The 26,142-nt window shown below is 57.2% G+C and overlaps 1 protein-coding gene across 6 annotated transcripts in view; it reads left to right on the forward strand.

Annotated features, from left to right (window-relative positions):
• Positions 1–9,570, forward strand: part of TBC1D22A (TBC1 domain family member 22A) — a 314,445-nt gene extending 304,875 nt beyond the window's left edge. For 4 of the 6 annotated variants that reach the window (XM_082350602.1, XM_082350601.1, XM_082350604.1 and 1 more), the window contains one exon: positions 7,673–9,570. In XM_082350602.1, the coding sequence (XP_082206728.1) occupies positions 7,673–8,082 (410 nt within the window). In that variant the 3' untranslated portion in view covers positions 8,083–9,570. The remainder of the gene's footprint in view (positions 1–7,672) is intronic. The other 2 variants (XM_082350605.1, XM_082350606.1) reach the window with 1 other exon arrangement.
• The last annotated feature ends 16,572 nt before the right edge of the window (positions 9,571–26,142 follow it).

The following is a 26,142-nucleotide window of genomic DNA, read 5'->3' on the forward strand; positions in this document are numbered from 1 at the left end:
GAAACCCGGGGGCCCCGCGGTCATCCACCAAAGGGTGGTGGTGGGCTGGGCTGGGGTGCGAGTGAGGCAGGGTGGGAGGGCCCGGGGAGCCGGGGTGGGCTGGACCCGGGAGGGAGGGCTCGGTCCTGGGAGCAGGGGTCTTACTGCCGTGGCGAGGGCACCATGTGTGCGGGCTGTGTGCCCCCGTCTGTGGAGGGAGGGGGAGGGAGGGGACATGTTTAGTTTGGGAGCCCTTACGTGGTCGTGTGATGGCGAGCGGCTTACAAGTGCAGAGGGGTGCAGGCAGCCACAGGACATGCAAGGACGGGGTTCAGGGACAGCTGGGGGCGTGGGGACACGGGTGCGGGTAACCCTGGCTCCAGGGAGGGCGGCCGCCCGCCCTGAGAGGCCTGGCAGGGGGAGGGTTCACCAAGGAGACTGGCAGGGTGGCCGGGGGCATGGGCGGTGATCTGCAGGCAAGGTGGGGCAAGGGGGTTTCAGGAAGGGGGGGTCAGTAGGGAGGACCGGCACTGGGGGGACACTGGACATGGGGAGAGGGCCACACGTGGGGAGCCATGTGGGCTGGCACCGCTGGGCCGACGCCGTCCCTGCCCCAGAGCCCGGCAGGGTAGCCCCCGGGGACGTGGGAGGCTGTGGGAGCTGCCGCTAGCCTGTGCAGGCAGCACCCCCAGGGCTGGGGGGCGGGTTCAGACGGCAGCCCGCAGCAGTCCACCCCCCGCCTCCCTCCCATGACCCCCTCTGATTTCTCGGGGGGGGGGCGGGGGGGGGAACAGCTGGCGCCACCTCCAGGCTCCCAAGCCTTCTGCACGGCGCCTTCCCTCTGCCCGTTTGGAAGGGGCGTCTCTGCTGCGTGTAGGTAAACATGGGCCTGGGGCCTCTCCCCCCTAAGCGGGCGTCCTTCCCGACCGGGCGTTCTCGAGGGGCCTCTATGGACAGCATCTCCATCTCTCCATCGCACCCCGTCTGCGACCAGCCGCCCGGTCCTCCAGCCCGCGAAGCGGAGAGGTCCCTGCGGGATGGAGCCGGCTCTAACTGCCGTGCCAGGATTTTAAATATCCTCTGTGTGCTGATCAAACGCCTCTCAGCCGTGCGCATGAAGCGCAGAGCTCGCTCGATTGGGGCGCTCATGTCAAGCTTGTGTTTTCAGTACCCAAAGGTGTTTTCTCTTTAGAATCCCTTTTTTGACCAAGAAATATGAAATTAATTGCAAGGAAAGCGCACCTCCCAGAGTCCTCAGAAGATCGCTCTCTGCGGTGTCACCTTCCATATCCTACCTTATGGAGGGCTGTCACCAGCCAGTGGGTCAGCCTGGCAGCTGGCTGTCCATCCCAGCCAGCTGTCACTGTCCTTCTATTTTTAGCCCTGGTTTGGTCCAGAACTTGACAAGATTTTCAAACTAATAACTGGATTGTCAAAGGAATCAGCTGTCACAGGACCATCTGGGAGGGCGGAGAGAGGGAGGGAGGCAGGAAGCAGCCCCAGGGGGCCCAGCACGGCCCTGATGGCCTCCAGCTGCCCAGCCCCTCCCAGAAGGCGTTAGGGCCCGAGCCTCCCCGCCTCCCCGCCCCCCCGAGACAGCAGGGGCTCTGTCTTCCTGGACGCCGGGGTCCGAATCTGGTGGGGACGCAGGAGTGGACGTGGCGAGTCGGGCCCCCGAGCGAGCATCCGCCTGGGAGGAGCCGCGAGCCGGGCGGACTGACCTTTGCAGGGCCGCCTTCACGTCTGCTGAGCGTCAGGTTGAGTTCTGTATTCTTTGATCTCCTGGCTAAAGGGCATCGAGTGTGATAGGTTAAAAATAAGGGAAATAAGGGTGAACTTTTCATAGGTAATTTTCATACCAGGGCCTCTGGGCCCCTCCTGGGGCCGTGGCTGGTGCAGGGGGGGGTTGTGCCAGTGGAGCGGGACAGGGCCTTTGTAGCATCATAGCCCTGCTCGCGCCCAGCTTCCTCCTGCCCACCCGGGGGGCTTCCCGAGGCCTTATGCTCTGGTCAGCTCTCAGCTCTAGGAGGAGGGACCAGGTCAGAGCCTCGGCTATCTGACCTCCAGCCCAGGGCTGCCGGGTCCCAAGGAGGCGTCCTTTAAGTGTTGCGGGGAGAGCAGGGGGGCATATTTGAGGGGGGCAGTCCCCTCTGAGCACGTGGCCTCTCAGAGAGGCAGGGTCTTGCAGAGGTCAGGTTCAGGGCTCAGGAGGGTAGCCCTGGGGGAAGCAGCCCTCCCAGCGCCAGGCGTGAACTGAACGGTCACTAAGATTCCTGGGGTCCCAGATTCCTCTTTCCCAGGTGGGGTGTGTGGGAGCCCCGGGATTGGTCGTAGACACAGGGAGGAGGGGTGGGAGCCCCGGGATTGGTTTTAGACACGGAGGGGGAAGGGAGGGAGCCCCGGGATTGGTCATAGACACGGGGGGGAGGGGGGAGCCCCGGGATTGGTCAGAAGGTCAGCGTGTAGCCTGGTGCTTGGCACAAAGTGAACTCTGGGCCCAGGGCAGCTCGTGGTTGACCACTGACTCGAGGGATGGCCCTGGGACCTTCTCTGAGTGGTGACCCCCGAGGTTCATGTTTGTCCTTGCCTGTAGCAACCATCACCACGCAGGGGACAGAGCCCGGCCTGCTCCTGCAGACCCCGTCGTGTGGCCCAGGGCAGGGTCCCGTCTCCCCACGCCGACGAGAAGGTCCTGGCCGAGGGAGCAGACAGTGGGTGGAGGCGCAGAAAGGAGAGAGCCGCGGGCTGTACGGTCACGCATGACTCCAGGACCATGTGCCAGACGCACGCCAGCTTCCCGGCTCATGGCGCCGTGCCCATCCCGTCCCCCACCCCCGGGGGTGCCCAGGGAGGCCCGGCCAGGAGCCCCCGAACCATCAGAATTGCCTGGCAACCCGCTGCTGTCAGCACTGCCGGCAGTTGCCGCAAACCCGCTTCAGCGTAATTTAATCTCGGCTCCTTTTTTTCTTCCCTTTTACACATGTACTGACCAAGAACAGGTATTTTATGTTGCGTGGATTCAAGCCCCAGCAGCCCCTGCACGGGCAGGAATACAAATGACCTGGCCTTGCACTGGCTGCCGGGCACTGGGTTTGGGCCTGGACCGTGACCTTTGACCTTTGGAGCACGTGGTCCCTGGAGACTCGCCCGGGTGGGCAGGGGGGCGGGAGGCTGGCCACGTGGGCCCAGACCAGCACATCTGCCCACAGAGGGCAGGCCCGGGTGCAAGGTGCCGTGCAGATTCCAGCTGCGGCCACTTTGTGTGACCACCACTCTCGTCGTCTGAGGTCCTGGTAGCCGGGGCCACGGCCACGACCACGATGAGGGTGGTGGCGGCCATGGTGGCAGCTCCTGTGTGCCGGGCGTCCTGCTGAGCTTGTGTGCGCTGGGTCCTCAGGTCCTCAGCACAGCCCTGGCAGGAGCTGCCCGGCACCTCTGAGGTGGTGACGCCCCCAGGACCCGCCGGGTGTCAGTGGGATGATGGTGATGTGGAGATGATGGACCACAGGGCCACTCCTGCACTGAGCATGGCTGAGTCACTGCTCCTCGGACCCTCCCAGCCTGGAGGTCACTCCTGTCACTGCCCCCGCCCGGCAGACGCAGCCTTGGCTTCCAGAGTTCCCGGCCGCCTGCGCTCTGACGTCGCCCAGCCTTGTGGGGACAGACCCACCTGCTGCACAGGCGCCGAGCCACCCAGGCCCTGGGCCAGGCTTTCTGCCTCCCCCGCCTCGGTCTCCTCTCCTGCAAGGCTGAGGATGTGGGAGAAATGCCCGAGACCCCAGCCTGCGTGTCCCCACGGCCACCCCATGTGGCACCCAGGGCCACCCTTCCGCGGCAGGTCGGGGCTCCCCAGCCGCAGGTTTGCTGGCCGAGCTGCACAAATTGACTGTCGGAACGTGGTGGAGAAGTGAATTAAACCAATTAGGCCTGTCACCTGCCCATGTCAGCGCAGGGGTTACTGTTTCTTCTTCTCAGTTAAGGGGAGAAAATAATCAGAGTTCGCAACTGGGCCTTCAGCCCTGTCATGATTAATTCACTGGTCTCTGCGCGTGGCCAGGCTGTAAACTCCTGGCCTCGGTGTGCTCTGCCACGTGCGCGGAGCCGGCCTTGACCTGGGAGCCTTGGCGTGAGTCCTGTGCCCAAGGGTCCGCAGAAGGGGGCGTGGTCGGCACCATCGCGGCCGCTGCCCCGGAGCAGGGGGGCTGTGTTGGGTGTAATCAGAGCAGCGCTGTCCGCTGGAGAGGAACGCCCGCCACGAGGGAGGGCTTCTGGGAGCCTCGCAGAAAGGGGAAAACCAGCGAGATTAATATTTTATTTAACCCAGTACATCTATCTATATATAACATTATCTTTCAACATGTGATCGATATTAAAGTTAAGAAACATTTTGCAGACTTTTGTTCAGACCAAGTATCTGAGATCTGGAGTGTGATCTACCCACATCTCCACCGAGACCCCCATAGTGGGGGGACAGACGGGGGGCCGCGTCGAGAGCCGCCCGCCAGTCACGCCTGGTTGGACCCCTGTGCAGGGCTGAGCGTTGTTCGCCTCGGAACCCTTCGTCTGGCCCCCGAGGGCAGAGCCGGCCGTGTGATGGCGCGTGTGCCCTGACGCAGAGGCAGGTGGAGTGAGGGGACCCGTCTGCCTTGCACCCAGAGCTGCTCTTCCCGTAATCGACCATTTGGGGCCGTTTTGATGACACGCAGTGCCTTTTGTATCCGACGTCGGAACTGGACGATCCAGTCCACAGGCGCTCCTTGAAGTCCCCTCAAAAGGGTCCCACGCGGCTCCCTGGTCGGGGTCCTAGCCACAGCCCGTAGGTCGACACGTGCGGCGTGTTTCCTTCCTCAAGATGCCGGCGCTGCCTCCTCTGAGCTGTCAAGGGAGGATGCCGTTTTGTCTTGAGCTTGTTTGCCAAACTCCCTGACGTTTCCCACGGATAGGAATTTATTCGGCACAAACGCCACTACTGCTGCCGTGACGATCACCACCACCGCGAACAGTGATTGAAGACTAATTGAATAATAGAAGCAGCAGGTGACACTTATCCTGTGCTTTTTATATTCTGGCGCTGTTGGGAGCACTTTGCACAAATTAACAACCCAGCGAGGGAGGCGCGTTATTGTCCCCATTTACAGATGAGGAAACCGAGGCACAGAGAGCCAGGAGACCGGCACGGCTGAGTGGTGCAGGGCTGGATTTGAGCCCCGCGTTCAGCATCCTTTACAAGTGTGCGTGCCTTTAGCCGACTGTGCCCTAGCGACTGTTCACAGGTTGGCACCGCGTGCTGTGTGCTTCATGTTGGGGACATGGGAACACGTGGAGCTGTTGATGTCACAGAGGAGACGGATCACCCCATGACGTAGGTGAGGACACCAAGTATGTGCCTCCAGGGTTCTGTGGGGTCGTGGTGGGGGTGTGCTGGGCTTGGACCCGCCTCCTCTGTGTCTGGCTGTGGCCTTACTGCTGGGCTCATGGGAGCCTCTGCAGGGGGCCAACCAGACAGAGAACCTGGGGCCCTGAGACGGGACCCCCTGCCCACCTTCCTGGATGCCACTGTGTCACCATTTTGTCCTTCCTGGGAGGGACAAAAGAGATAGAGATAATCATACTTTGCAGATGGTAACGTAATTCCTCTCTCTGGAAAAATGAAACTGTTTTGGCAAGAAGTCCCTAAAGCTGTAAACATTATTTGCTGTTTAACGTTGGAAGGCTCACTTCTTGGAACCTACCCAGAGGCAAAAGTCAGAGCAGGAAAGACCCTGTGGAAAAGATGTCCCCGGCAACAGCCCAGCCCAGGGCCCTGCCCTTCACCCTGCCCCCCGCTCTCCCCCACTGCCGTCACCCGCACGACGACGCCTGCAGGGCTACCTGTGGCTGGGGTGGTGCGGGCGGGGCCTCCGCAGCGGACTTCCTGGTAAAAGGGACCACCAGCCACGATCCACATGCTCGCGAGGTGACATCCAGCGTGTCCAGAGGACAGTCAAACCGCTCGTCATACTGAGACCCCGGGCAACCCGGGATTCGGGGCCTCTGCCCTCTGCGGGGCCGGGTGCTGCGGGCCTCCAGACTCCGGGGTGACCGTGACCTTGCTGGGGGTTGAGAACAGCAGGCCTCCAGGCTGCACGGTGGGGACGGCACCATCGCTACGGTCCCTCCCGGCCACCACGGACAACACGTGCCAGCGTGGGAGGGCACGATGACACAGGCCGATGGAGGGGGCGGGATGCCCCGGGCCGTGGCTTTGTTGCCGTGGTGGCATCTTGTGGATGTGGGAAGAAAAGAACCACAGGGACGCGACTTGTCTTTGATTCCTCACAACCTCAGTGTTGTGAGCAAACCTTCCTTTAACTTTTATTCTGCAGACGTGGTCGCAGCACTGTTTACAGAGAAGTTAAGATTAAAAACGGAATTGCCCTCGCGGGCTGCTGGACCGGGCCCTCCCTGCCACCATCGCAGGGGATGGCGGGTCCCCTGGGGTGTGACCCAGTGACAGCATCGTGACCGATGGCCCTTTTCCCGAATGATGTGGCTAATAGATGTGCCGTGGCTCCCAGGTCGGAGGTGTCACTGCCTAGCTCGTAAATAAGACGGGCCTTTAAAAAAAGAAATCTGCATTTAAGGGCGTGTTCGGCTGTGTCCCCTGCCTCTCGTAAAGGTCACCCGGACAGATTTTTCCTTCTTTAACATTGCAGGCTGCGGACCACCGGGCATTTCTATTCTCTCTCTGTCCACTGAACCTGGGGGACTAAATTAGATTCTGAAATTGAGTGTGCAGTAGAGTTGCTGAGTTACCGCAATGGGAGGGTATTGCTTCTCACCTTGCAAGTAGCGAGGTCATGATAATATGAAGCGAAGTGGATTAAAAATAAAACCAAAGGTATTTATTTACGACCTGCTCAGAATTGGACTGGCATCCGTGTAAGTTGCATCTAATGGAGAAAGACAGCAGATTGATGTTGATACGTCCCCGGGGACGTTCTGCCAGTGAAGTTTGCTCCATGAATTCAATTTAAAGGCCCCCAGAAAGTGTCCAAAATGCGAAAGGAAATGGGACCGAGGACGGGGAAGCAGCAACAGGGAAGCCGCACTGGCGGAGAGTCCCGACGCGTGGCTCTCCACTGGGGAGTGGGGAGAGGGCTGTGCGCTGGGAGGGGCGTCGTGAGGACAGCAGGCCTGGTACAGGCCCCCGCATCGCCGAGCGCCAGGCACTGGTGGCCCCGGTGGGAGCTGGGGCCCTCGTCTCGATGGGGAACCTGGGGCCCCGAGGTGGTCAGCGGCTGGCCCACCAGCCGGGAGGCAGCACAGCCAGCACCTGAGCCCAGGCCTGGCTTCTGGGTCTGAGCCCCGAGGGTCCCCCGCGGCTGGGCTCTGGGCATCCCCGCCCGGATGGCCCTGGGCCCCAGAGTGCCCGGAGGCCGGGGGCGTGCGTGCGGCCCGGCTGTGTCGCGCTGCTGGCGCTGCCCTCCGCGTCCCAGCAGGCCTGGGAGCCTCCCGGGGGGCTTCCTCCTGGCTGCAGGGCGTGGGGCCCTCGGGCTCAAGCTGGGAGGGGACACGATTCTCAGGGGCTGGGCGGCCCCCCCCCGGCTCACCCCGCCGTGGGCCTGTGCGTTTCCTTAGGGCTCCTCCCGTGGGGGCCCCCACCCCGACACAGCTGGCTGCCCCGTCTGACCCAGGCTCTCTCTCCCCCCAGGAGCTGCTGCTCTTCCTCCAGAACCTGCCCACAGCCCACTGGGGCGACGAAGACATCAGCCTGCTGCTGGCCGAGGCCTACCGCCTCAAGTTTGTCTTCGCGGACGCCCCCAATCACTACAAGAAATGAGCCCGGGCCCACCGCCGTGGCCTCCCCCACCCTGGGCAGCACACCCCACTGCCGGCCGGCTGAAGGCCACGGCCGAGGAGAGGCCTTGCTGGAGCGGCTGGCCGGGACGTGGTCCAGGGCCTGGCGAGGGCTGGCGGCCTCTGTTTTCTGAGATACCAAAGAGAGCCAGGGAGGGTCCCGGCCACACGGGGCCAGAGAGGGGCCGGGCGTCCCCCTCTCCCGACCCTGGAGCATCCTTGCCAAGCGCCCACCTCGTGGAGCCCCCAGCCGGGGCGGCCTGAGAGGCAGACCGTCTCCGAGTGGCCTGCTGTCCGGGTGCCGGGGGCAGAGGGAGGTGGCCGCCATCTCCTTACCTACTTGGAAATGTAAACGTTCTATTCTGTTGCGCGAAAGAGAATAAAACGTAGACAAAGTCATAAGTGAGACGTTGCACGAACCTATGAAGTCTGTGCTCTCCCAGGCCTCTGACAGCCAGCCGGATTTCTGTAACTTCGTCACGTTAACGTTGCCGCGTACTTGCTCCCTTGGCTTAAACGTGGCTGGAAGGCAGACGGCGAGCCCGGGGAGGCTCCGGCTGCGGCAGCTGGGAGCAGAGCGCGGCCTCGAGAAATGGCCTTACTTTCCATCCGTGACCTCTGGAAACAGACAACCGCCCCGGCTGGTCTGTCAAGGAGCCTGTGCGGGCGGGAGCCCTTGCGCCGGGTGGTGCGGGGCGTCGGGCAGACGCTCAGGCTCCAGCCACAGCCTCGCTCGCCTGGGCCACCTGGATAGGTGGGTCCGGACGCTCCTGCACCCGCACCCACACCGCGGGGGCCGAGTGGCCCGGGCCCCTCTGCTCGCTGCGTCTCCGGGTGTGTTGTGGACCTGATGATCGCTGCTGCTGTGTGTTGGTCACTGGGGCCGTGAGCCCAGCTGCAGAAGGTGGCAGACTCGCCCTGCCCTGGGCTCTGCTGGGGCCCGTCCTGCTTCCCCCACATTGCCCGCCCCGGCCAGAGAGCACCTGTCACGGGCATGTCGCCCGTGGTGACATGGACACCCCCGTGGAGCTCTAGGCCAGAGCCACAGCCACACAGGAGACAGGCTCCTGACCTCTGCCCCAGGCTTTCATCCACGCGCAGGCATCTCTTCCCACCACCTGCCAGCCCTCCCGGGGCAGCCCCGCCACCACCCATCTCTGCACAGCTCAGGTGCCAGGCGGCTGCCCGGAGGCTGTGCAGCCGAGGATCAGACACAGATGCACGTGTGTGGTGTGTGCGTTCCTTATTTTTGGCTCGTTACGTGTGCGTGGAAATCACAAAATACTGTGCAAATGTCAGAAGCCCCCAAATCAGCAGAGGGCCCTGCTTGCCACAGAGCAGACGGAGAGCACCCCGACTGGCCGGTCCCTGCCCCCCACCCTGGCATCAGAGGTTCCTCCCCGCGCAAGGCCCCCGGCCCGCTGCTGCTTTCCTGCCGGGCGTCCAGTTCCACGAAGGCCCGTCCTGCTTAGACCCCGGGCACTGCCCACCGTGGCTCGGGTAGTCTGTGCAGCCCAAATGTTGGGGACACAGAAGATGTCCCCTGGAGGCAATTGTTTTTTCAAATAGGAAGCATCTACGAAGTTCAATGAGGCTCTGAGCGTGTTTCCATGTGTATGTGAACCTGGAACTGAATGCAGGGGGTGTTGACGGGGTCCTTGGAGCCTGAGCCAATCAGTCTGAAGTGATTAGAGGCTGTTCTGTCTGGAATACAATGTGTGAAACACGGAATAAAGATGCAATGAAAATCCAGCCTTGGTCTTTGATTCAGGGGCTCTCCTGAAGGAACAGGGTGCCCTGGCCTGGTGCTGGGTCACACTTGGCTGTCTGGTCTGAGGCCGGGTGAGAGCTGAGAGCCACGGGCACTGGCCCAGCCCTACAGCAGCCGCTGGACAGTCCGAGTTCTGGGCCTTTCCATACAGGCCGTCTGCAGCGTGCCAGGCCTGGCGTGGGGTGCAGCACCCACAGTCTTGCTGAAGCCCATCAGGGCCTCGTAGGGAGCTGAAGGTGCAGGCGGGCCAGACTCAGACTCGAGCTGAACCCCAAGCCCAGGCTGCACCGGCTGGGGGTCAGGATCCAGTCCGGCCCGGGACAGGAGGGGCCTCCCCATCTGGCCGCGGTCTGTCAGGCGTCTACTTGGGGCAGGCACCCGGGTCTGGGGCCCAATTCTCCCCACTCCTAGGACCCAGGACACGCCCATCCGCCCTGCCCCCCGGCCCGGGGTGTCCAGCCCCCTCCTCAACCAGCCCCCATCCTCCCAGTGATTGGTGAAGCAAGGCCCCGTGAGCCCCGGTTTCTCAGGGCTGCTTTCGTGGTGCTCTGTTCTCCTCTGGGCACCCCATGTCCGCCCTTCACCCCCGCTGGGGGCCCCACAGGGCAGCACTTTGCTCTCTGCTGTCTTGGGATGAGGTTCCGTCCCCATGGGTGGGCTGGAGCCCCCCGGGGGGAGGGCGTCTGTTTACCTCTCCTCCCCGCACGAGCCTGCGTCGAGCTGGGCGGACCCTTGCAGACCCCCGGTGCTGGCTCGAGGCCGCAGGGTGGAGACACGCTGCCCACGCCCCTCGCCACAGTCAGGAGGCGGGAGATGCCAGGCTCCAGGTCTCAGCTCAGCAGTTGGTGGCGGCTGTCATTTGCTGTCGTTGTTGGTTGGTGTTCGTGGCCTAGCGGTTTGCTCCTCAGGCCCACTTTGGCGTCCTCGAGCCCCCAGGGGTGGCCCAAAGCCCAGGGGTCCGAGACGAGTCCCTGCCCCTGTGCGTCTCGCCCTGCCCGGCACCAGGAGGGGCCCTGCCTGTGGGCCCCACGGCTGAGAGGGAAGAGCGGGAGGCCGGGCCCTGGGGAGGTCTGGTGCCAGGGAGGGTGGGGCTCTGGGCGTGGAGGCCGGAGAGGTCTGAGCGATTTGTGCTTTTGGAGGGACTCACAGGGGGCGGGCGGGAAGGGCTTTCTTGCCGCGTCAACTGTGAATCTGAAATGGGAGCATGCCCCCTGTGTTTGAGCAGCCCGGTTCCCCTGGACACGTGGAGGCGTCTCTGCAGGAAGGCGGGTCCCGGCTAAGCTGCACCGAGCCTGGGGCTGCGGGCCCGTCCACCCTGAGCTGGAGGTATCCGCTGGGCCTGCAGCCTGGTGGGTCAGCTCTCAGGGCTGGTGTTCGGTGGAGTCTGCTGAGAGTGTTGGGCAGCTGGGCCCTCCCTGAGCCTCCCCGGTCCTGCCCGACCCAGCTGGCCCTCTCCCCTCTCGTCCCCTCTCATCCCCTTCCCTCCAGTGCTACCCTAGCCCCATGGGGTCTGCCCCTCTCAGCTGCAAGGCCTTGTCTCACTAGTCCTGTAGCCTCACCCCACCCAGTCCCCGGCATGGAGAGGATCTTAACAAGGATGGCCGAGGGAGTGCTCGCAGCCACTCTGTGACCATGTGACCATGCATGAAGCATCTAACCCTTGAGCCCGTTCCAATGACAAACCGAGGCTAAAAAAACTATATACCCAGGTAAATTCCAGATGAATGGATTTAAATATTAAATAAAACCCCCCAAATACTCAAAATAGAAATAGATAGATATTTTTATCACCGGGAACGGTGAAAGGCTCTCTGAGCACAATGCCAGTGGCAAAAACAATAAAGACTGATGATAAACATCTATAGTATGCACCACGGAGAAATGCTGCAATGACCAGCAGAGCTCAAAAACCTCGATAAACAAAGATAAATGATAACAAGCCCAGCAAACATACCTGCAACCTAGGTGAGACAGGTTGAAATTCCTTAATATCTACCGAGTGCTTGAAAATAACTGGAAATAATAATTCTTGGAAATAAAAATGGGCACAGCACAGAAAATAGGCAATTCACAAAAGGAAGAGATACAAGTGCCTGACAAGATGGTCACATCATTCATAGTTTAAAAAAGTGAAACAGGGGCTTCCCTGGTGGCGCAGTGGTTGAGAATCTGCCTGCCAATGCAGGGGACGTGGGTTCGAGACCTGGTCCGGGAGGATCCCACATGCCACGGAGCAACTCGGCCCGTGAGCCACAATTACTGAGCCTGCGCGTCTGGAGCCTGTGCTCCGCAAGGAGAGGCCGCGAGAGTGAGAGGCCCGCGCAACGCGATGAAGAGCAGCCCCCGCTCGCCACAACTAGAGAAAGCCCTCGCACAGAAACGAAGACCCAACACAGCCATACATACATACATACATACATACATAAAAAGAATGTAAGCAGACAAGAATCTCATTAAAAATATTAAAAAAAAAAAAAAAAAGTGAAACAGAAGTCACAAAACGTCTGACCAGCTGAGTGACCCTGGCTAAGTTTGCGGTAAGTTATTAACAGCAATAGAAAACCAGTCCACTCGTTCAGGCTTCCTATTTTTTCCAAAAGATTTGGCAATGATTTTTGTTGTTTTTACTTTAAAACCGTGATATATGCTAATAACAGCAGGCCACACAGCACAAACCTAGGAACAGTGAGTTGTCACAAGGCCGACACCAGGAGCCACTGTCACCATCAAGAAGTAGCACATGGCCCGTACCCATGGTGTCCCCGGGTGCCCCCTCCCCAAGCAGGATGCCACCCTGACTTCTGACACCATTGTGTGGTTTTGTTTGTTCCTAAACTGCGTTATCTGAAGGAATCACACGGACAGACTCTTGCAAACAACTTTTCTGTTAGTGAAGGTATCCCCGTGGTTGGGCGGCTGTGGTTCATTTTATCTATTGCTGTCGTTTTCTCTCCTCTGAGTGGATCACAATTTACCCATTCCGCTGTGGGTGGTGGACACTGGAGTTGCTTCCATTTCGGAGCTGTTGTAAATACTGCTGCTCTGAACATCTGTGTGCACATCCGTCGGGGGGACACGTGCCGGTTCTGTTGGGCGTGCATCTAGAGGTGGAATTCCACGGCCACGTGGGGTAGGTATCTTCCACTTTAGCAGATGATGCCAAACTGTTTGCCAAACTGGTTTTCCAGTTTACGTTTCCACTGGTGGGTTATGAGGGTCCTTGTTTCTCCACGTCCTCACTGCCAGCTCTTGGCGTGGTCAGCCTTAGCCATTCTCAGGGGGCTCATGTTACCTGCACCAGCCCGGTCCCCACTCCTGCTGAGAGTTCACACGGCCTCTCTCACAACTCCTGCTGTGGGGTGGCACCTGTTTCCGTCCTGCCACAGCCAAAACAGAGACCTGCTTAAGATGTCGTGTTGTGCGAATATCATAAACATTTTCTCATATAATTAAGATTCTTCAAAAACATGATTTTAACGTCTGCATAATATTCTGTTGCATGGATTAACATAATTTGTTTATTCCCTTCCTGTACGTCAAGTTGCTTCCATTTTTTTTTCCTGTCGCAAACGATGCTGTGACACATCTCTGCTTTTCTCAACACTTATCCATCGTAGGTTTCTAGTAGTGGGATTCTTCAGTCGTTATTGCCGAATGGGCGAGTCAGCAAAATGACCACTGCCCTCCCATCCTTGGTGGCACCCACTCACCTGGTTTACTCGAGAACGTCTCAGAAAATACAAGTTTAAGAAATTATTTTAAAATGGAAGGAGAACTTTTAGAAGAATAGAAATAGAGAGTATAACTTCTAGGAGAGGAAAAAGAAAGCTAATGAACAAAACTGATCGAGTCAAGAAAAGATAGGAAAGGAGTTGGGGAGAAGCAAAGAAAAAATAGGGTAAGTAGGAAATACTAACATGGTCCAAGGAAGTTCAGATATGCAAGTGATCATGATGAAGAAATTACTTAAACTCACCTATTGAAAAAGATTCACATTATACTTTTTAAAACCCCCCATAAGATCCAACAATATACTATTTACATGAGATACACCTAAGACACAATGGCACAGGATTTGAAATAAGAGGATGAAAACAATAAATGTGAGAGAGATACTAACCAAAAGAAAGCGTGGCTGAGAATATCTATATTCCCCTAAAAGATATTTGAAGAGCATTCACAGGACAAAGGGTTGTGTCCTATGATGAAGAGACGGCCTCGGTGAGTCATGGGCCTGAGTTAATAGGGCAACACGACCCCAACAGAAAGCAGAAAATGAACTTTCCACAGCATAAACGGATAGGTTAACACATCTCTTACAGAAAATGTGGACCAAGGGAAGAGAAAAGTTTTAAAAAGAGAGATTTAAATAAAAATGATGGTTTGATGTAATAGAATTTTGCTCTCCATGAAGAGATTACACATTTATTTCCGGCACGTGAAAAAACATTTACAAATGTTTGGCCTTTGTAAGGGAGATTCCAGTAAACCCAAAGCCTCGGCAGTATACAGACCTATACGTTCTGTCCACAATGCAATGATATTAGAAATCCAAACCAAGGAGAACATTTAAATGCCAAAGCCCCCATATACATATACATAGTCATAAAAATAGAATCATACTGGAAATTACAAAATGATAGTGAAAGACTAAAATATCAAAACTTGTGGGGTGCAGCTAAAACAGTAAGTAGACGAGACTTTATAGTCTTACATGTTTTATTGAAAGACAAATATTTAAAAGAATTTAGCTCAACATTCAACTTAAGCTGGAAGAAGAATAAGAGAGCAAAAGTGCAAAAAAAAAAAAACCCATAAGGATTAAAATAATAAATATAGAAGCAGAAGTTATTGGAGTAGAAAAGAAACACAAATAATGGAAAAGACTGATAAAACCAAAGTTAATTTTTAAAGTAGACTAGGAATGTAAGCAGGGATCTTTGTTTTGCAGTTGGTTCATCTCCAGCTTTAGAAAGAGCACTTATACATAGTGGGGATTAAATAAATGTTTGTTGAATGAAAAATAGACAAATATTTCTAAGGGATAAAATTCAACCATATTAACCAAAAAAAAAGGAGGCAAACTGCAGGTGCTTAAAAATCATAAGCAGCAGAGAATAAGAAGACAAGCCACTGACTGGGAGAAAATATTTGCGAAAGACAAATCTGATACAGGACTGTTATCCAAAATATACAAGAACTCTTAAAGGGCAACAGTAAGCAACCGGATTAAAAATGGGCAAAAGAGGGGCTTCCCTGGTGGCGCAGTGGTTGAGAATCTGCCTGCCAATGCAGGGGACAAGGGTTCGAGCCCTGGTTCTGGGTTCGAGCCCTGGTTCTGGGAGGATCCCACATGCCGCGGAGCAACTAGGCCCGTGAGCCACAACTACTGAGCCTGCGCGTCCGGAGCCTGTGCTCCGCAACGAGAGGCCGCGATAGTGAGAGGCCCGTGCATCGCGATGAAGAGTGGCCCCCGCTCGCCGCAACTGGAGAAAGCCCTCGCACAGAAACGAAGACCCAACACAGCCAAAAATAAATAAATAAATAATTTTGAAAAAAAAAAAAAATGGGCAAAAGAGCTGAACAAACACCCTCACCAAAGAAGATACACAGATGGCAAACTAGCACAGGAAAAGCTCCACGTCCTGTGTCATTGGGGAAATACAAACTAAAGCAGCAGCGAGACATCACCTATGAGAATGGGCAAAATTTGAAAACCTGACAACACCCAATGCTGGTGAGGACGTGTAGCAACGGGAGCTCCCATCATGGCTGGTGGGGATGTAAAATGGTGCAGCGACTTCGCTTTTATACATTTAAAAAAATTCATTTTATTGAAGTATAGCTGATTTACAATGTGGTGTTAATTTCTGCCGTGCAGCAAAGTGACTCAGTTATACATACATACATTCTTTTTCATATTCTTTTCCGTTAAGGTTTATCACGGGATATTGAATATAGTTCCCTGTCCTCTACAGTAGGACCTTGTTGTTTATCCAGTCTGTATATGATAGTTTACATCTGCTAACCCCAAACTCCCACTCTATCCCTCTCTCACCACCCCCCTTGGCAACCACAAGTCTCTTCTCTATGTCTGTGAGTCTGTTTCCGTTTCGTAAATAAGTTCATTTGTGTTATATTTTAGATTCCACGTACACGTGGTATCATATGGTATTTGTCTTTTTCTTTCTGACTTACTTCATTTATTTAGTATGATAATTTCTAGGTCCATCCATGTTGGTGCAAATGGCATTATTTCGTTCTTTTTTATGGCTGAGTAGTATTCCATTGTACATATGTGGTACAACCACTTTGGAAGACAGTTTGATGGTTTCTTACAACACTATACATACTCTTACCATATGAGTAAGCAATTATGCTCTGTGGTTTTTACCCAAAGGAGTTGAAAACTTATGCCCACACAAAACCCTACAGATAACTGTTTATTCATAATTGCCAAAACTTGGAAACAACCAAGATGTCCTTCATTAGGTGAATGGATAAACAAACAGTGGTCCATCCAGACAATGGAATATTATTCAGTCCTAAAAAGAAATGATCTATCGAGCCTTGAAAAGATATATAGGAACATTAAATGCATTAGTAAGTGAAAGAAGCCAATCTGAAAAAGATACATACTGTATGATTCCAACTCGATGACATTCTGGAAAAGGCAAAACTATGGAGACAGGAAGAAGACCAGTGGTTGCCAGGGATTGGTGGGGTGGGGTGGTGGTGGAGGAGGGGCGAATAGGTGGAGGACAGGATTTTTATGGCAGTGAAAATCCTCTACATATGATACTCTGTTGGTGGATACATGTCATTAGACATTTGTCCAAACCCACAGACTGTCTGCCGTGAACCCTAACGTCAACTGTGGGCTTGGGTGATGTTGACGTGTCCGTGGAGGTAATAAATGTACCCCCTGGTGGGGTATGCTGATAACGGGGGAGGCGCTGCACATGTGTGTTGGGGGGGTACATGGGAAATCGCTGTACTTTCCTCTTAGTGTTGCTGTGACTCAAAAACTTCTCTAAAAAATGTAATCTATTAATTTAAAAAAATCATTAAGTGCCTCCTACGAGCAGCTACGTACCTATGAATTTGAAAACCTGGATGAAATGGACAATTTTGAGAAAAAATACAAATTACAAAAATTGACTCGAGAAGGAAATAAAAACTGAGTAGGTCAATAATCGCTAAATACCTTGAACAGGTAGTCACACGTCTCCATTTCCAAAGGCCACATGCCAGATGGCTTTACAGCGTGTTCTACTAAACCCCAGTGACCAGAATTTAGCAAAACAATGCATGAGGTGGAGGCCCCAGGCACAGCTGTGGGGGGGGCGGGGCGGTGCTTGAGGCCTTGGCTGCACCTGACCAGCGTGGCCATGCCAGGGTGGCCTGCGTGTTTACAGCTGTGAGGTTGGCTTTTGGCTTCTGCGGCCTGGGCAGGGGCTCTGGGTCCCGGAGGAGCTGAAAAGGCTCACGGTGGGGCTTTAACCGAGGAGCGGCCCTGGGGTCTGGGGAAAGTGGGGTCTGGGCCCCGGGGAGCAGCTGCTGGCTGCAGCCGGACCTGGGCCCACACCCAGCAGGGTTGGGACCGGGAAGCAGCCACAGAGGGGCTTATGTGCTGCTTTTAACGTTTTCTTTATTTTTTTCCACTGAGTCTGCAGGCTAAGAGGCCACAGGCCCCCAGGACCCCTACGTGCTTTGGGGTTAATAATGCAGCTTTTATCTGGAACTCATTAGGGCTGGGCCGCCCCGAGTTCACATGGTTTTGAACTGGATTCAGGTGTCATGGAAGAAAATGAGGACCTCGGAGTGTCCCGGTTAATTACAACCTGTGACCAGGGCCTTAGCGTTCAGCGACCCAAACTGGGGGTCGAGTTATCTTACAAACAAATAAAAAGAACGGGGGAGGCGCTTACTGCCCAGAGAATACGGCCTCTTCTTGGATGGAGGTAGACGAAGGGCTTGGCGGGTCTCAGCTTGGAGGGAAATCAGGAGCCGGGCTTGGGGAGAGCCCAGGAAGCGGAGACGAAGACCGGATGGAGGGCGGGCGAGGAGAGAGGTTTCCAGGGGAGACCGGCTCAGACTGAGGTGGAGAAAGGACCGAAGCCAACGCGGAAACTTGAAACTGAGACACACCCGGATGCACATCAGCGAAGGGGCGTCAGATCTGGACAGGGGAGACCGGCGGGGAGGGGGCGGGGGGGAGGGGCGGATGCAGCAAGTCCGGGAGAACAGCCGCCAGGCCTGGGGGCACTCCTCTGTCTGTCTCTGCCGCAGGGACGGATGTCAGTCGGGGAGCAGCACCGAGGAAGGCGGCTGGGGTCACACGTGCTGGCCCCCGCGTTCACCAGAGCCAGTGCCTTACATCGGTCACTCTCCCTCGCCCCCACCCACCCCTTTGTTTCTTCAGAGCCTGGACCACCATCTCCACGACCACTAGTTCACGAGCGCAGGGTGGTCCCCACCGGGCCTCTGATTAGCCCTTGATAATATTTTAGGAGCGAATGAATGACAATGTTTGGGGCCTCCTGGAGAGGCCAAGGGACTTCCCAGGGCCCTATAGCCAGGGAGGCCTGGGCTGGCCTGGACCCCGGGCCCCACACAGTGACCTCCCTGGAAGGGATTAGGAGTCCACTCCAGGGGTCAGCACCTGAGGGTCAGAGAGCAGAAGGGACGTCCAGGCTCACCCAGTGAGTAAGGACAGTGGTGCTTGAGCCCAGGGAGACCTGACCCCAACCCACTCCTCCCCAGAGGTGATCCGCCTTGGTCGTCCCAGTGGAGTCAAGGCAGAGATGGCCACAGCCTGGCCTTGGTCTCCCGGGTGACAAGTGGTGGGAAGCTGGTCCCTGCTCCCCTCTCCGGCCTGGAATCTCTTAATAAACTTTCAGTGGCCACCATCCTCACAAGGCCACTGCTGTCTGGGGATGCCAATGGTGAGAGGGACCCAGGGACAGCCGCCCTGACCGGCTATTAAAAATAATTGGCCACCCACAATGCGAAGAAAAATGTGTTCTCCTTCAGTTTGGCTGGAAAATGTGAATTATTCTCACGTTGCCATAGAAACCGAAAGACGTTCCTGGCATCTTTCAGATATTCAATTCTGTGAGCCCAGGGATGACCTCCTGAGCACTGCAGAGCAGCAGGGGGCTGCGGGAGGGAAGGGGAGCGAGAGCTGGGGGCAGAGGGAAGGGGGGAGGAAGAGGGAGGGACAGAGAAAGGGGGGAGAGACAGCCGTGGACGGGGCTGGGGGAGCCTGAGTCCCTGCCGGGAGAGCGCCCACAGGGCGGTGACCACAGAGGGCAGCGCCCCGAGCTCTGGGATGGGAGGCCGGGCTTCTGCGGGGAACCTGAGGTCCTGGGCGGTAAGGGACGGTGGCCGAGGTTCGCTTGGACCCCTGAGTCTGGTAGCTCCACGTCCTTCAGAGTAGCCGCCTGCCCTCCCGGCCTCAGCGCTGGTGCCCCCCCCCCCCCCGCCCTCCCTCCCCGGCCGCTGCCTGCAGCTCCCCTTCCGGCCCCAGTGCCCTGCAGTCTTGTCCGGGCACCTTCCGCCTTTGCTGGGACCCTCCCTCTGCCCGGAATGTCCTTCTCCGGCTGAGAAACCCCTGTGTGTCTTTAAGTGTCGAAGGCCCACCGTCAGGGTCTCCACACATGGCTCCACCCCTGTCCCTGGAGACGCCCCGCCCCGCTTCCTCCTCCAGAAGCCCCACCTAGCGCTGGCTCCCACACTTGCCTTAGGTGACAGCTGGGGACCTGCCACCTCTGTCCCCTCCTCCTGGCAGGGAGTGGCCTCAGCCTTGGCTGCCCCAGGCCCAGGCGGCTCCTAGGGAGGAGTCCGGGCGGGGGGTGGGGTGAGCTGCAGGAGCCGTGCAGGAGCGGCCCCGCCAGCCGTACGGGAGGCCCCGGGCCCACAGTGCCAGGTGGTCAGGGTTCCCTGCAGCTCCTCCAGCGGTGACAAGGCTCCTGGCCACGGGGAGCTGGGGAGGTGGCCAGCCGTGCTCTGGTCATCCCCAAGTGGACGTGCGCTTCGTCTGGGGGCTGTGGACGGAGGGAGTGGGCCTCCTGGGGGGTCTGGGTGCAGAAAGGGTGTGTCAAGGTGGGCACGGTGCGGCGTGGGCGTGGTGGGCGTGGCGTGGCGGGCACACCTGCCCAGCTGTGGCCGCCTCACTCGCTTCTGTTCTCTGCTCACAGCTCTGTGAAGCCCATTTCCTGCTTTTATCCCAGTTTCAAAGAATGTGCTTAGAAAATGTCTCTGGCATTTTGCTAATAGCGGTGGGAAGAATGGAAGAAATGATCAGTCTCCAAAAATCACAACTTCAGATTGAGCTGATTTCAACAGCAGAATTTCCAGATCAGAGGCAGGTGTGAAGATGTAAGAAACACACCGATCCCTGATTTTCAGAGGTGGGGGGAGGAGGGCCTGCCCTGTGGCCCAGGATGGGTGTGTCCTGGGGGGCGGGTGTTGCCGGATGAGAAGGGTCCAGGTGTGCCCTGCACGTGACTTTCAGTCTTCTGTGTCTCTGTGTCCAGTTGTGATTTTTCCACCATGAAGGTGGTGGAGGCCGGTAGCGAACTGGGAAGCAGAGGAGGGGGAGGAGGGGGGCCGAGTCCCAGGAGCTGAGGTTGGGGCCGTCTCCCCAGTGTCTCTGAGCCCCGCCTTCTAGGGTCCTTGCAAAGGGTCCCGGCCCCCCTCGCAGCTCCTGCACACCTGTCTGGGCCGCCTGGTCACTTCTGTCTGTTCATCCAGAAACGGGGTCCCTGTGGCCAGCAGGCCTGCATCCCCTCCCTCATCTTTCCCTGGACCCAGGGCCGGCAGGAGAGGGGCAGCGCAGCCCCCTTATGCTAACTCCTTTGCCCTTTTTACAGAGGAGGAAACTGAGGCCCAAGATGGTGGGGGAGGGGTGTCCGGTGACTTACTCAAGGTCACCCCGTCAGTGGTGGTGGAAAGACCGCCTGGGGCGGTGGGTGGGAGTGGCCGGCGGGCTGTGGCCGGGGCTGGGGTCCAGCAGCCGGTGGGCTTTCTCCCCTCCCCCGTGTGGGTGTTCTCACGGGGTCCTGCCCCCTGGGGAAGCCGAGTCCTCGGCCCCCGAGTCTGACACCCGCCCCGGGCTGAGGGTCCCGGCCCTGCGTGCTCACCAGGGCTGCCGGGCCAGAGCCGGGAAGCTGTGCTCCTGAAAGATTTCCATCGATCTGCCAAATTAATGTGTGTGTTCTCCACGTCGCGGGAGATGTAATGAACTGTCAGCGGGACGAGAGGACTAAAGGAGCGACTAAGATGTCTTTTATGGTGTCATTACATCTTATAATAAGATTTACTTGTCAACTTGAAGTGTCATCATGTAGTCATTTATTTGGTAGCCTAAGGAAGACGTGTGGTTCAAGGTTCCGGCCGTAATAATTACCCTGGAACGGTGAGAGCGTGCCCTCCCACTCCACACCCTTCCACCCCTCGGGGCTCCCCGGGCCCTGCGGGAGGGCAGTGGGCACCCTCCTTTCCGTCTGACCAAAGGCTCAGTGATTTGGGTGCAGCCGGAGCGCTGGGCAGGGCACAGCGCCGCCCCGGGGCCCTGGGTCCCGGCTCCCTCTGGTCCTCTGCATCTAAGCCTTGCTCACGCACGCCCTGGGTCCAGCCCTGAGCTGAGGCCGGGGACTTGTCATACTTGGTCTTTGTCCGGCTCTCAGCCCCGGGTCGTGAATGATGCTGATAGAGGGCCGGACACGGGTGCCCTGGGGGCTCCTCCTGCCTGGGAGGGTCAGGGACATCTTCGCTAAGAATGGGAACTTTCAGCTGGGCCTTGAAGGATGAGTAGGAGTTTGTTGGATAGAAGAGGGCATTCTGGGGAGAGAGAAGAGCACAGGCAAAGCTGAAGGAGGGACCAACTGGAGGTCCAGCCTGGAGAGGAGCCTGGGGGTGGGCAGGGAAGAGCAGGAGAACAGGCTGAGGAAAGGTTGGGAGCAGCCCCTGGGGGCCTTGAGCACCACGCTCGGGGGGAGTTCATCGTGTAGCAGCGGTGCGGACAGGGCAGTGGCACGTTCAAGGGGTGTCTCTGGCGGAGGAGAGGGGCCGCCCCGCCTTGACCTGAGACGGGGGTGCCTTGTGAGGAGATGCTCTCAGGCGGGTGGGGTTGAGGCTGGGTCCTGGACACGTGGTCTCAGAGATGCCTTTTGGTGAAGGTGACTGAGGGCGTTGGGTAAAGGGACTGGAGTCTGCAGGGGGCCCAGGAGAGACATGCACATTGGGGCCCCAGTGCCTCCATGGCGTTCTGTCCACAGGGCGAGAGCTCCCTGGGAGGGAGGGAGCGGAACCTCAGAGCTTAGCAGGTGGGGCGGGGCTGGGGGGACCAGCGGGGCCTGGGCTTCCCGCTCCTGCACCCAGAACCTGCGGGCAGCTGCCCGGCCCCTCCTGCGTCTCCCCCAGACCAGGAGGGTTTCCGTCCAAGCTTCGTGTGGGGCCTCTGCACGGGCTGCCCAGGGTCCAGGGCCCCCGCGGACCCCACTGCGGGCGCGCTGTTCCTCTGGCCTGGTTTCCGTCCGTGAGGGTGATTTTTGCTGACCTGCAGAATTTCCAGCGGGACAGAGCGATGCTCCGCTCAGCCCACTGAGGTCATTAATTTATGCAACCCGGCGGCTTCATCAGAGAGGGTTGTCACGGTAACGTTAACAAACCATAAATACCTGCTGGACCTGAGAAGGTGACCACTCCATCCGCCTTCCTGGGGCGGGAGGGGTGCCGCAGAGGGTATTTCTCCTCTGGTAGCGCAGCCTGGGGGGCTCTCTCTCTCCCTGGGGGGCTCTCTCTCTCCCTGGGGGCTGCCAGCTGCTGAAACAACATGGATCTGTGGGAACCAGTCACAGTGACGGCTCTGCGGGGCTGAGGCCTTGGTCTTCTCCCTCCCTGGGGGCTTGGGCATGGCCTCCACTTCTGGGGGGCTCAGCTGAGGGCAGGTGAGAGCCCGCCGCTCGGGATCCAAGACCTCCAAGCCCTTAGGCCAGACCCTGTATTCCAGGCTGGCCTCCAAGGCGGTCTCCCCTGCCCAGCTCATCCTTTGGTTCAGGTCAGCCTTTCCAGTGGACTGAATCCTCAAGCACCAAGCTTCTTCCTAAGGTGGCCTTGCTAAACCGGCCCCGCAGGATCCTTGCTAAAGGCAGGATTTAGATGCCAAGGGCTGTCTAAGCCATCAGAGGAACCTGACTAGTTCGGTCAAGGGGGGCATCTTCGTCAGGAGGCAAGAGGCGGTGGGCTCTGGCCCGAGGGGCAGTGGTTGCCTCGACAGAAAGGTCGGTGGGTCAGTGCACAGCCCGGGCGCAGAGGCCCAGCACACACGGGGGCAGGGGCGGCTGCTGGGGCATGTTAGTTACCGCTGGCCCTGGGGGCAGAGCTGCTGCCGCCACACGGCCCAAGGTCTGCTGAGGACAACCATCCTTGCAGGCGCCTGAGGAGCCAGCCAGCCTCGCACCCCGACCCCAGCCCGCTGGCTGGCCGCCCTTGAGCCACCCCACCTTTCCCAGTGACACGGATGGATCCAGAGCTACAGGGAGTGAGCCGCCCGCCCGGCCCGCGCACCCTGAAGCGGGCAGGCTAGTGGCGATCCAGCACTGAGGACTTAGCTCCCGAGCTAAAAGCATCCTGAGTTCTCCAGGATGCTTTTCACACATAAGCGTCGATTTATTGCATGTTTTCTAGAGGAATCATGTGCTGAGCCAAAAATGAATTGTCACCGACTTTCAACAGGCCAGTGATATAATTCATGGGCATTGAAATACCCTGAAGTGAGTAGCCCTTTAAGAAAGAGCCGAAATCGCTATTTTATTGTCCTCTTAGTTCGTTATAATTTTCAATTTCATAACATTCCAATTACCGGGTAGTTAGGGAACGTGTGTCGGGTCTCTGGCACCCTTGTGGCAGTCCTCCTTCCCTTGGGGTCTAATCAGCTCCCTCCTAGTAGCTTCCCCCCCGCGGACCCCGCACTCCCCCATACTCCGCTCTTTGGCTGCAAATCCCAGCTCTGTACCAAAGTCTCTCCCTATGGCAGTAGCTCATATAAAGTCTGTCTTGCCGTTTTTAACAAGTGTCTGGTGAATCATTTATCTTTAACATTATTCAAGGCCTCCTTTCCAGCCACTGTCCTTCCCTGTTTCTGTATCATCCCGTTTCCCCCCATCCTGGGCCCTTCCCACAGCATCCACACAGAGGGACACAGCCCACCCTAGAAAGCCCTCCTCGGCCTCACCCATTTCTAGCCCATTCTACCCCGTGTCTCTGCCCCCTTTGCCACGGAAGCCCACTGGCCACGCTGCTGTCCTGCAAGCACACCAAACACTGCTGCCCCGGGGCCTTTGCTTGTCCCTCGGCCTGGAATGTCCTCCCCAGACACCTGCAGGGGTCGCCCTTTCATGCCCATAAGTTCTTTGCTCAGCGTCACCTTCTCAGGATTCTGTGACCCCGGGGGAGGCCCATCTCTGTCCCCGCACGCTCTTTTCCCCCGAGCGCCGGCAGCCACCTGGCCTGTTGTCTCTTTGCTCCTGGGTCCCTCTCTCCTGCCGGCTCACTGTCAGGGCCCAGGGCCGGGCACTCAGGAGCCACTGACTATGTGTTTCAGGACTGGACTGGATTCTCCCACTTGGGAATTTCATGGGGACGTGGGAGAGTATGTCCGGTGGCAGCAGGGTTAGATATGGGACCATCTAGGGAGAAGCTGGGGTGGGGAGAGGCCCTGAGTCACCCCTCATGGACCACGGTGGAGGGAAGAAGAATGCCTCCTTGGGCTCAGAGTGTCCCGTGGGCTGGCAGCCTTGTCAGGTCCTGAAGACACTCACAGTAGCTCATGTTCAGCCAGGAAACCCCAGTGACTGCGGGGTCCTGACAGGTCTCCATCCCTGGCAGCCTCTGAGCTGACTGGACTGCATGTTCTCGACCTCGGCAGACCTTCTAGGAGATCAGCTCCCACGCGGCCTGGACGCTGTCCCTGAAGTCCCCTCCTTGCTCATTCCCTCCTGCAGCTGGAGGCCAGAGAGAGCTCCCCGTCCCTCCATCTCCCCTGTTGGAGGGCTGGGACCCCGCCTCACGCATCTCCTCTTTCCCAGCCTCATCCTGCTCCATCCCCTGTCACCCAACTCAGGTCCCTGAGTGCCAGCCACCCTGGCACCGCCTGTGGTCTTCATTGCGGACCCTCCACCCCCTCTGTCCTGCCTGGACCAGGGGAGACCCCTTTGTGTGAGCATTACCAAGGACTGTTTGCCCGGGGCCCGCCAGGGTCACCCCCACCCCCGGAGCACCCAGATTCAGCATTTCCTTAATGATGCCATATACTTAGGGAGATGATCCAATTGTCAGTCCCTTACTGCCGAACGGGGACGGGAGAGAGCGCTAGTTTTCCCCCTTGTTTATTTTATCATTGGCTATTAAGCTCAATTCTTTGCTGAAGAATTCATTAGGCATCTGGTCAATTCTTTTGGGACTTGTCTTCAGGGAGGACGGTTTCTTGCTCGGTAGGGCCCTGTCTCCACACCGGCTGCTTCAGAAGTCATCTGGGCATCGGCGTGGCCTCAGCCCGTCTCCGGGACAGAGGTGACGCAGGGGCCACGGCCCTCTGAGGACAGGGGCCAGGGGTGGGCACGGGCCTCTCAGGGCTTGTGGGTTTATTCACATGAAGCGCCTTACGAACGTCTAAAAGTGAAATCCTATTTAATTGTACGTGTCAAGGATCATCCTTTTTCGGGGTTAAATCTCATGAAACTTGGGCTGACTTGTACACGCGGGGACGGTGCAGGATTAGAAATTGGCTCAGGCTTTGAAGCCACACGGATAAAGGTTACATTTTCATCTCTGCACCGACCAGCTGTGAGGCTATAGGGCCTGCAACGTTGAAAATATTTACAGAAAACGTTGTCAACCCCGGATTAGAAAGAAAAGCATGGTGGCAGCTCCCAGGGCCACTTCAGGCCACTTCATCAGACACGGATAAAAGATATACTTAACTATAGAAAGAGTGGTTCCGCAGGGCAGTTAAATCCTCGAAATCACATCTCCAACATGACCCGGTGGTCAACTAATCCTCGATGAAACAGGATTAATACAGGAAACAGAAGAGAATTGTAAATTTCTAATTAGCATCTGCCGAGAGACTCAAAAGGATATCGTGTCCGTGAACCGTGAAATAGGAACTGGGCACAGTTTTTTAATTGGGGGATTAAAGAACAAGAAAGAGATCTTTGAAATTAAAAAACATGATTACTAAAACGCTGAAACTCCAAAGAAGCTGTGGATAACATGGCTGAAACCCAAACTGGTGAATCAGAGGTGAAGCCATTTAAGTCTCTTGGGGCAGAAAGAGAAATGAAAGATGGAAATTGTAAGAGTTAGGTTGAGAGACGGGGAATATAGATCCAGGAGAAGAGATAGCACGCCAATGGGGTCCCAGGGGAGAGATGGGGGGAAAAGTAATTAAAGAAATAAGAGAAGAAAATTTCCTCTGAGATGGGAAAAGGCTTGAGCCTTCAGATCTTGGGCGTATGAAGAAGGAATCATGGGAGAATGGCACA

This window comes from Balaenoptera borealis (assembly GCF_965194805.1).
Source record: "Balaenoptera borealis genome assembly, chromosome: 13".
Taxonomy (NCBI): Eukaryota; Metazoa; Chordata; class Mammalia; order Artiodactyla; family Balaenopteridae; genus Balaenoptera; species Balaenoptera borealis.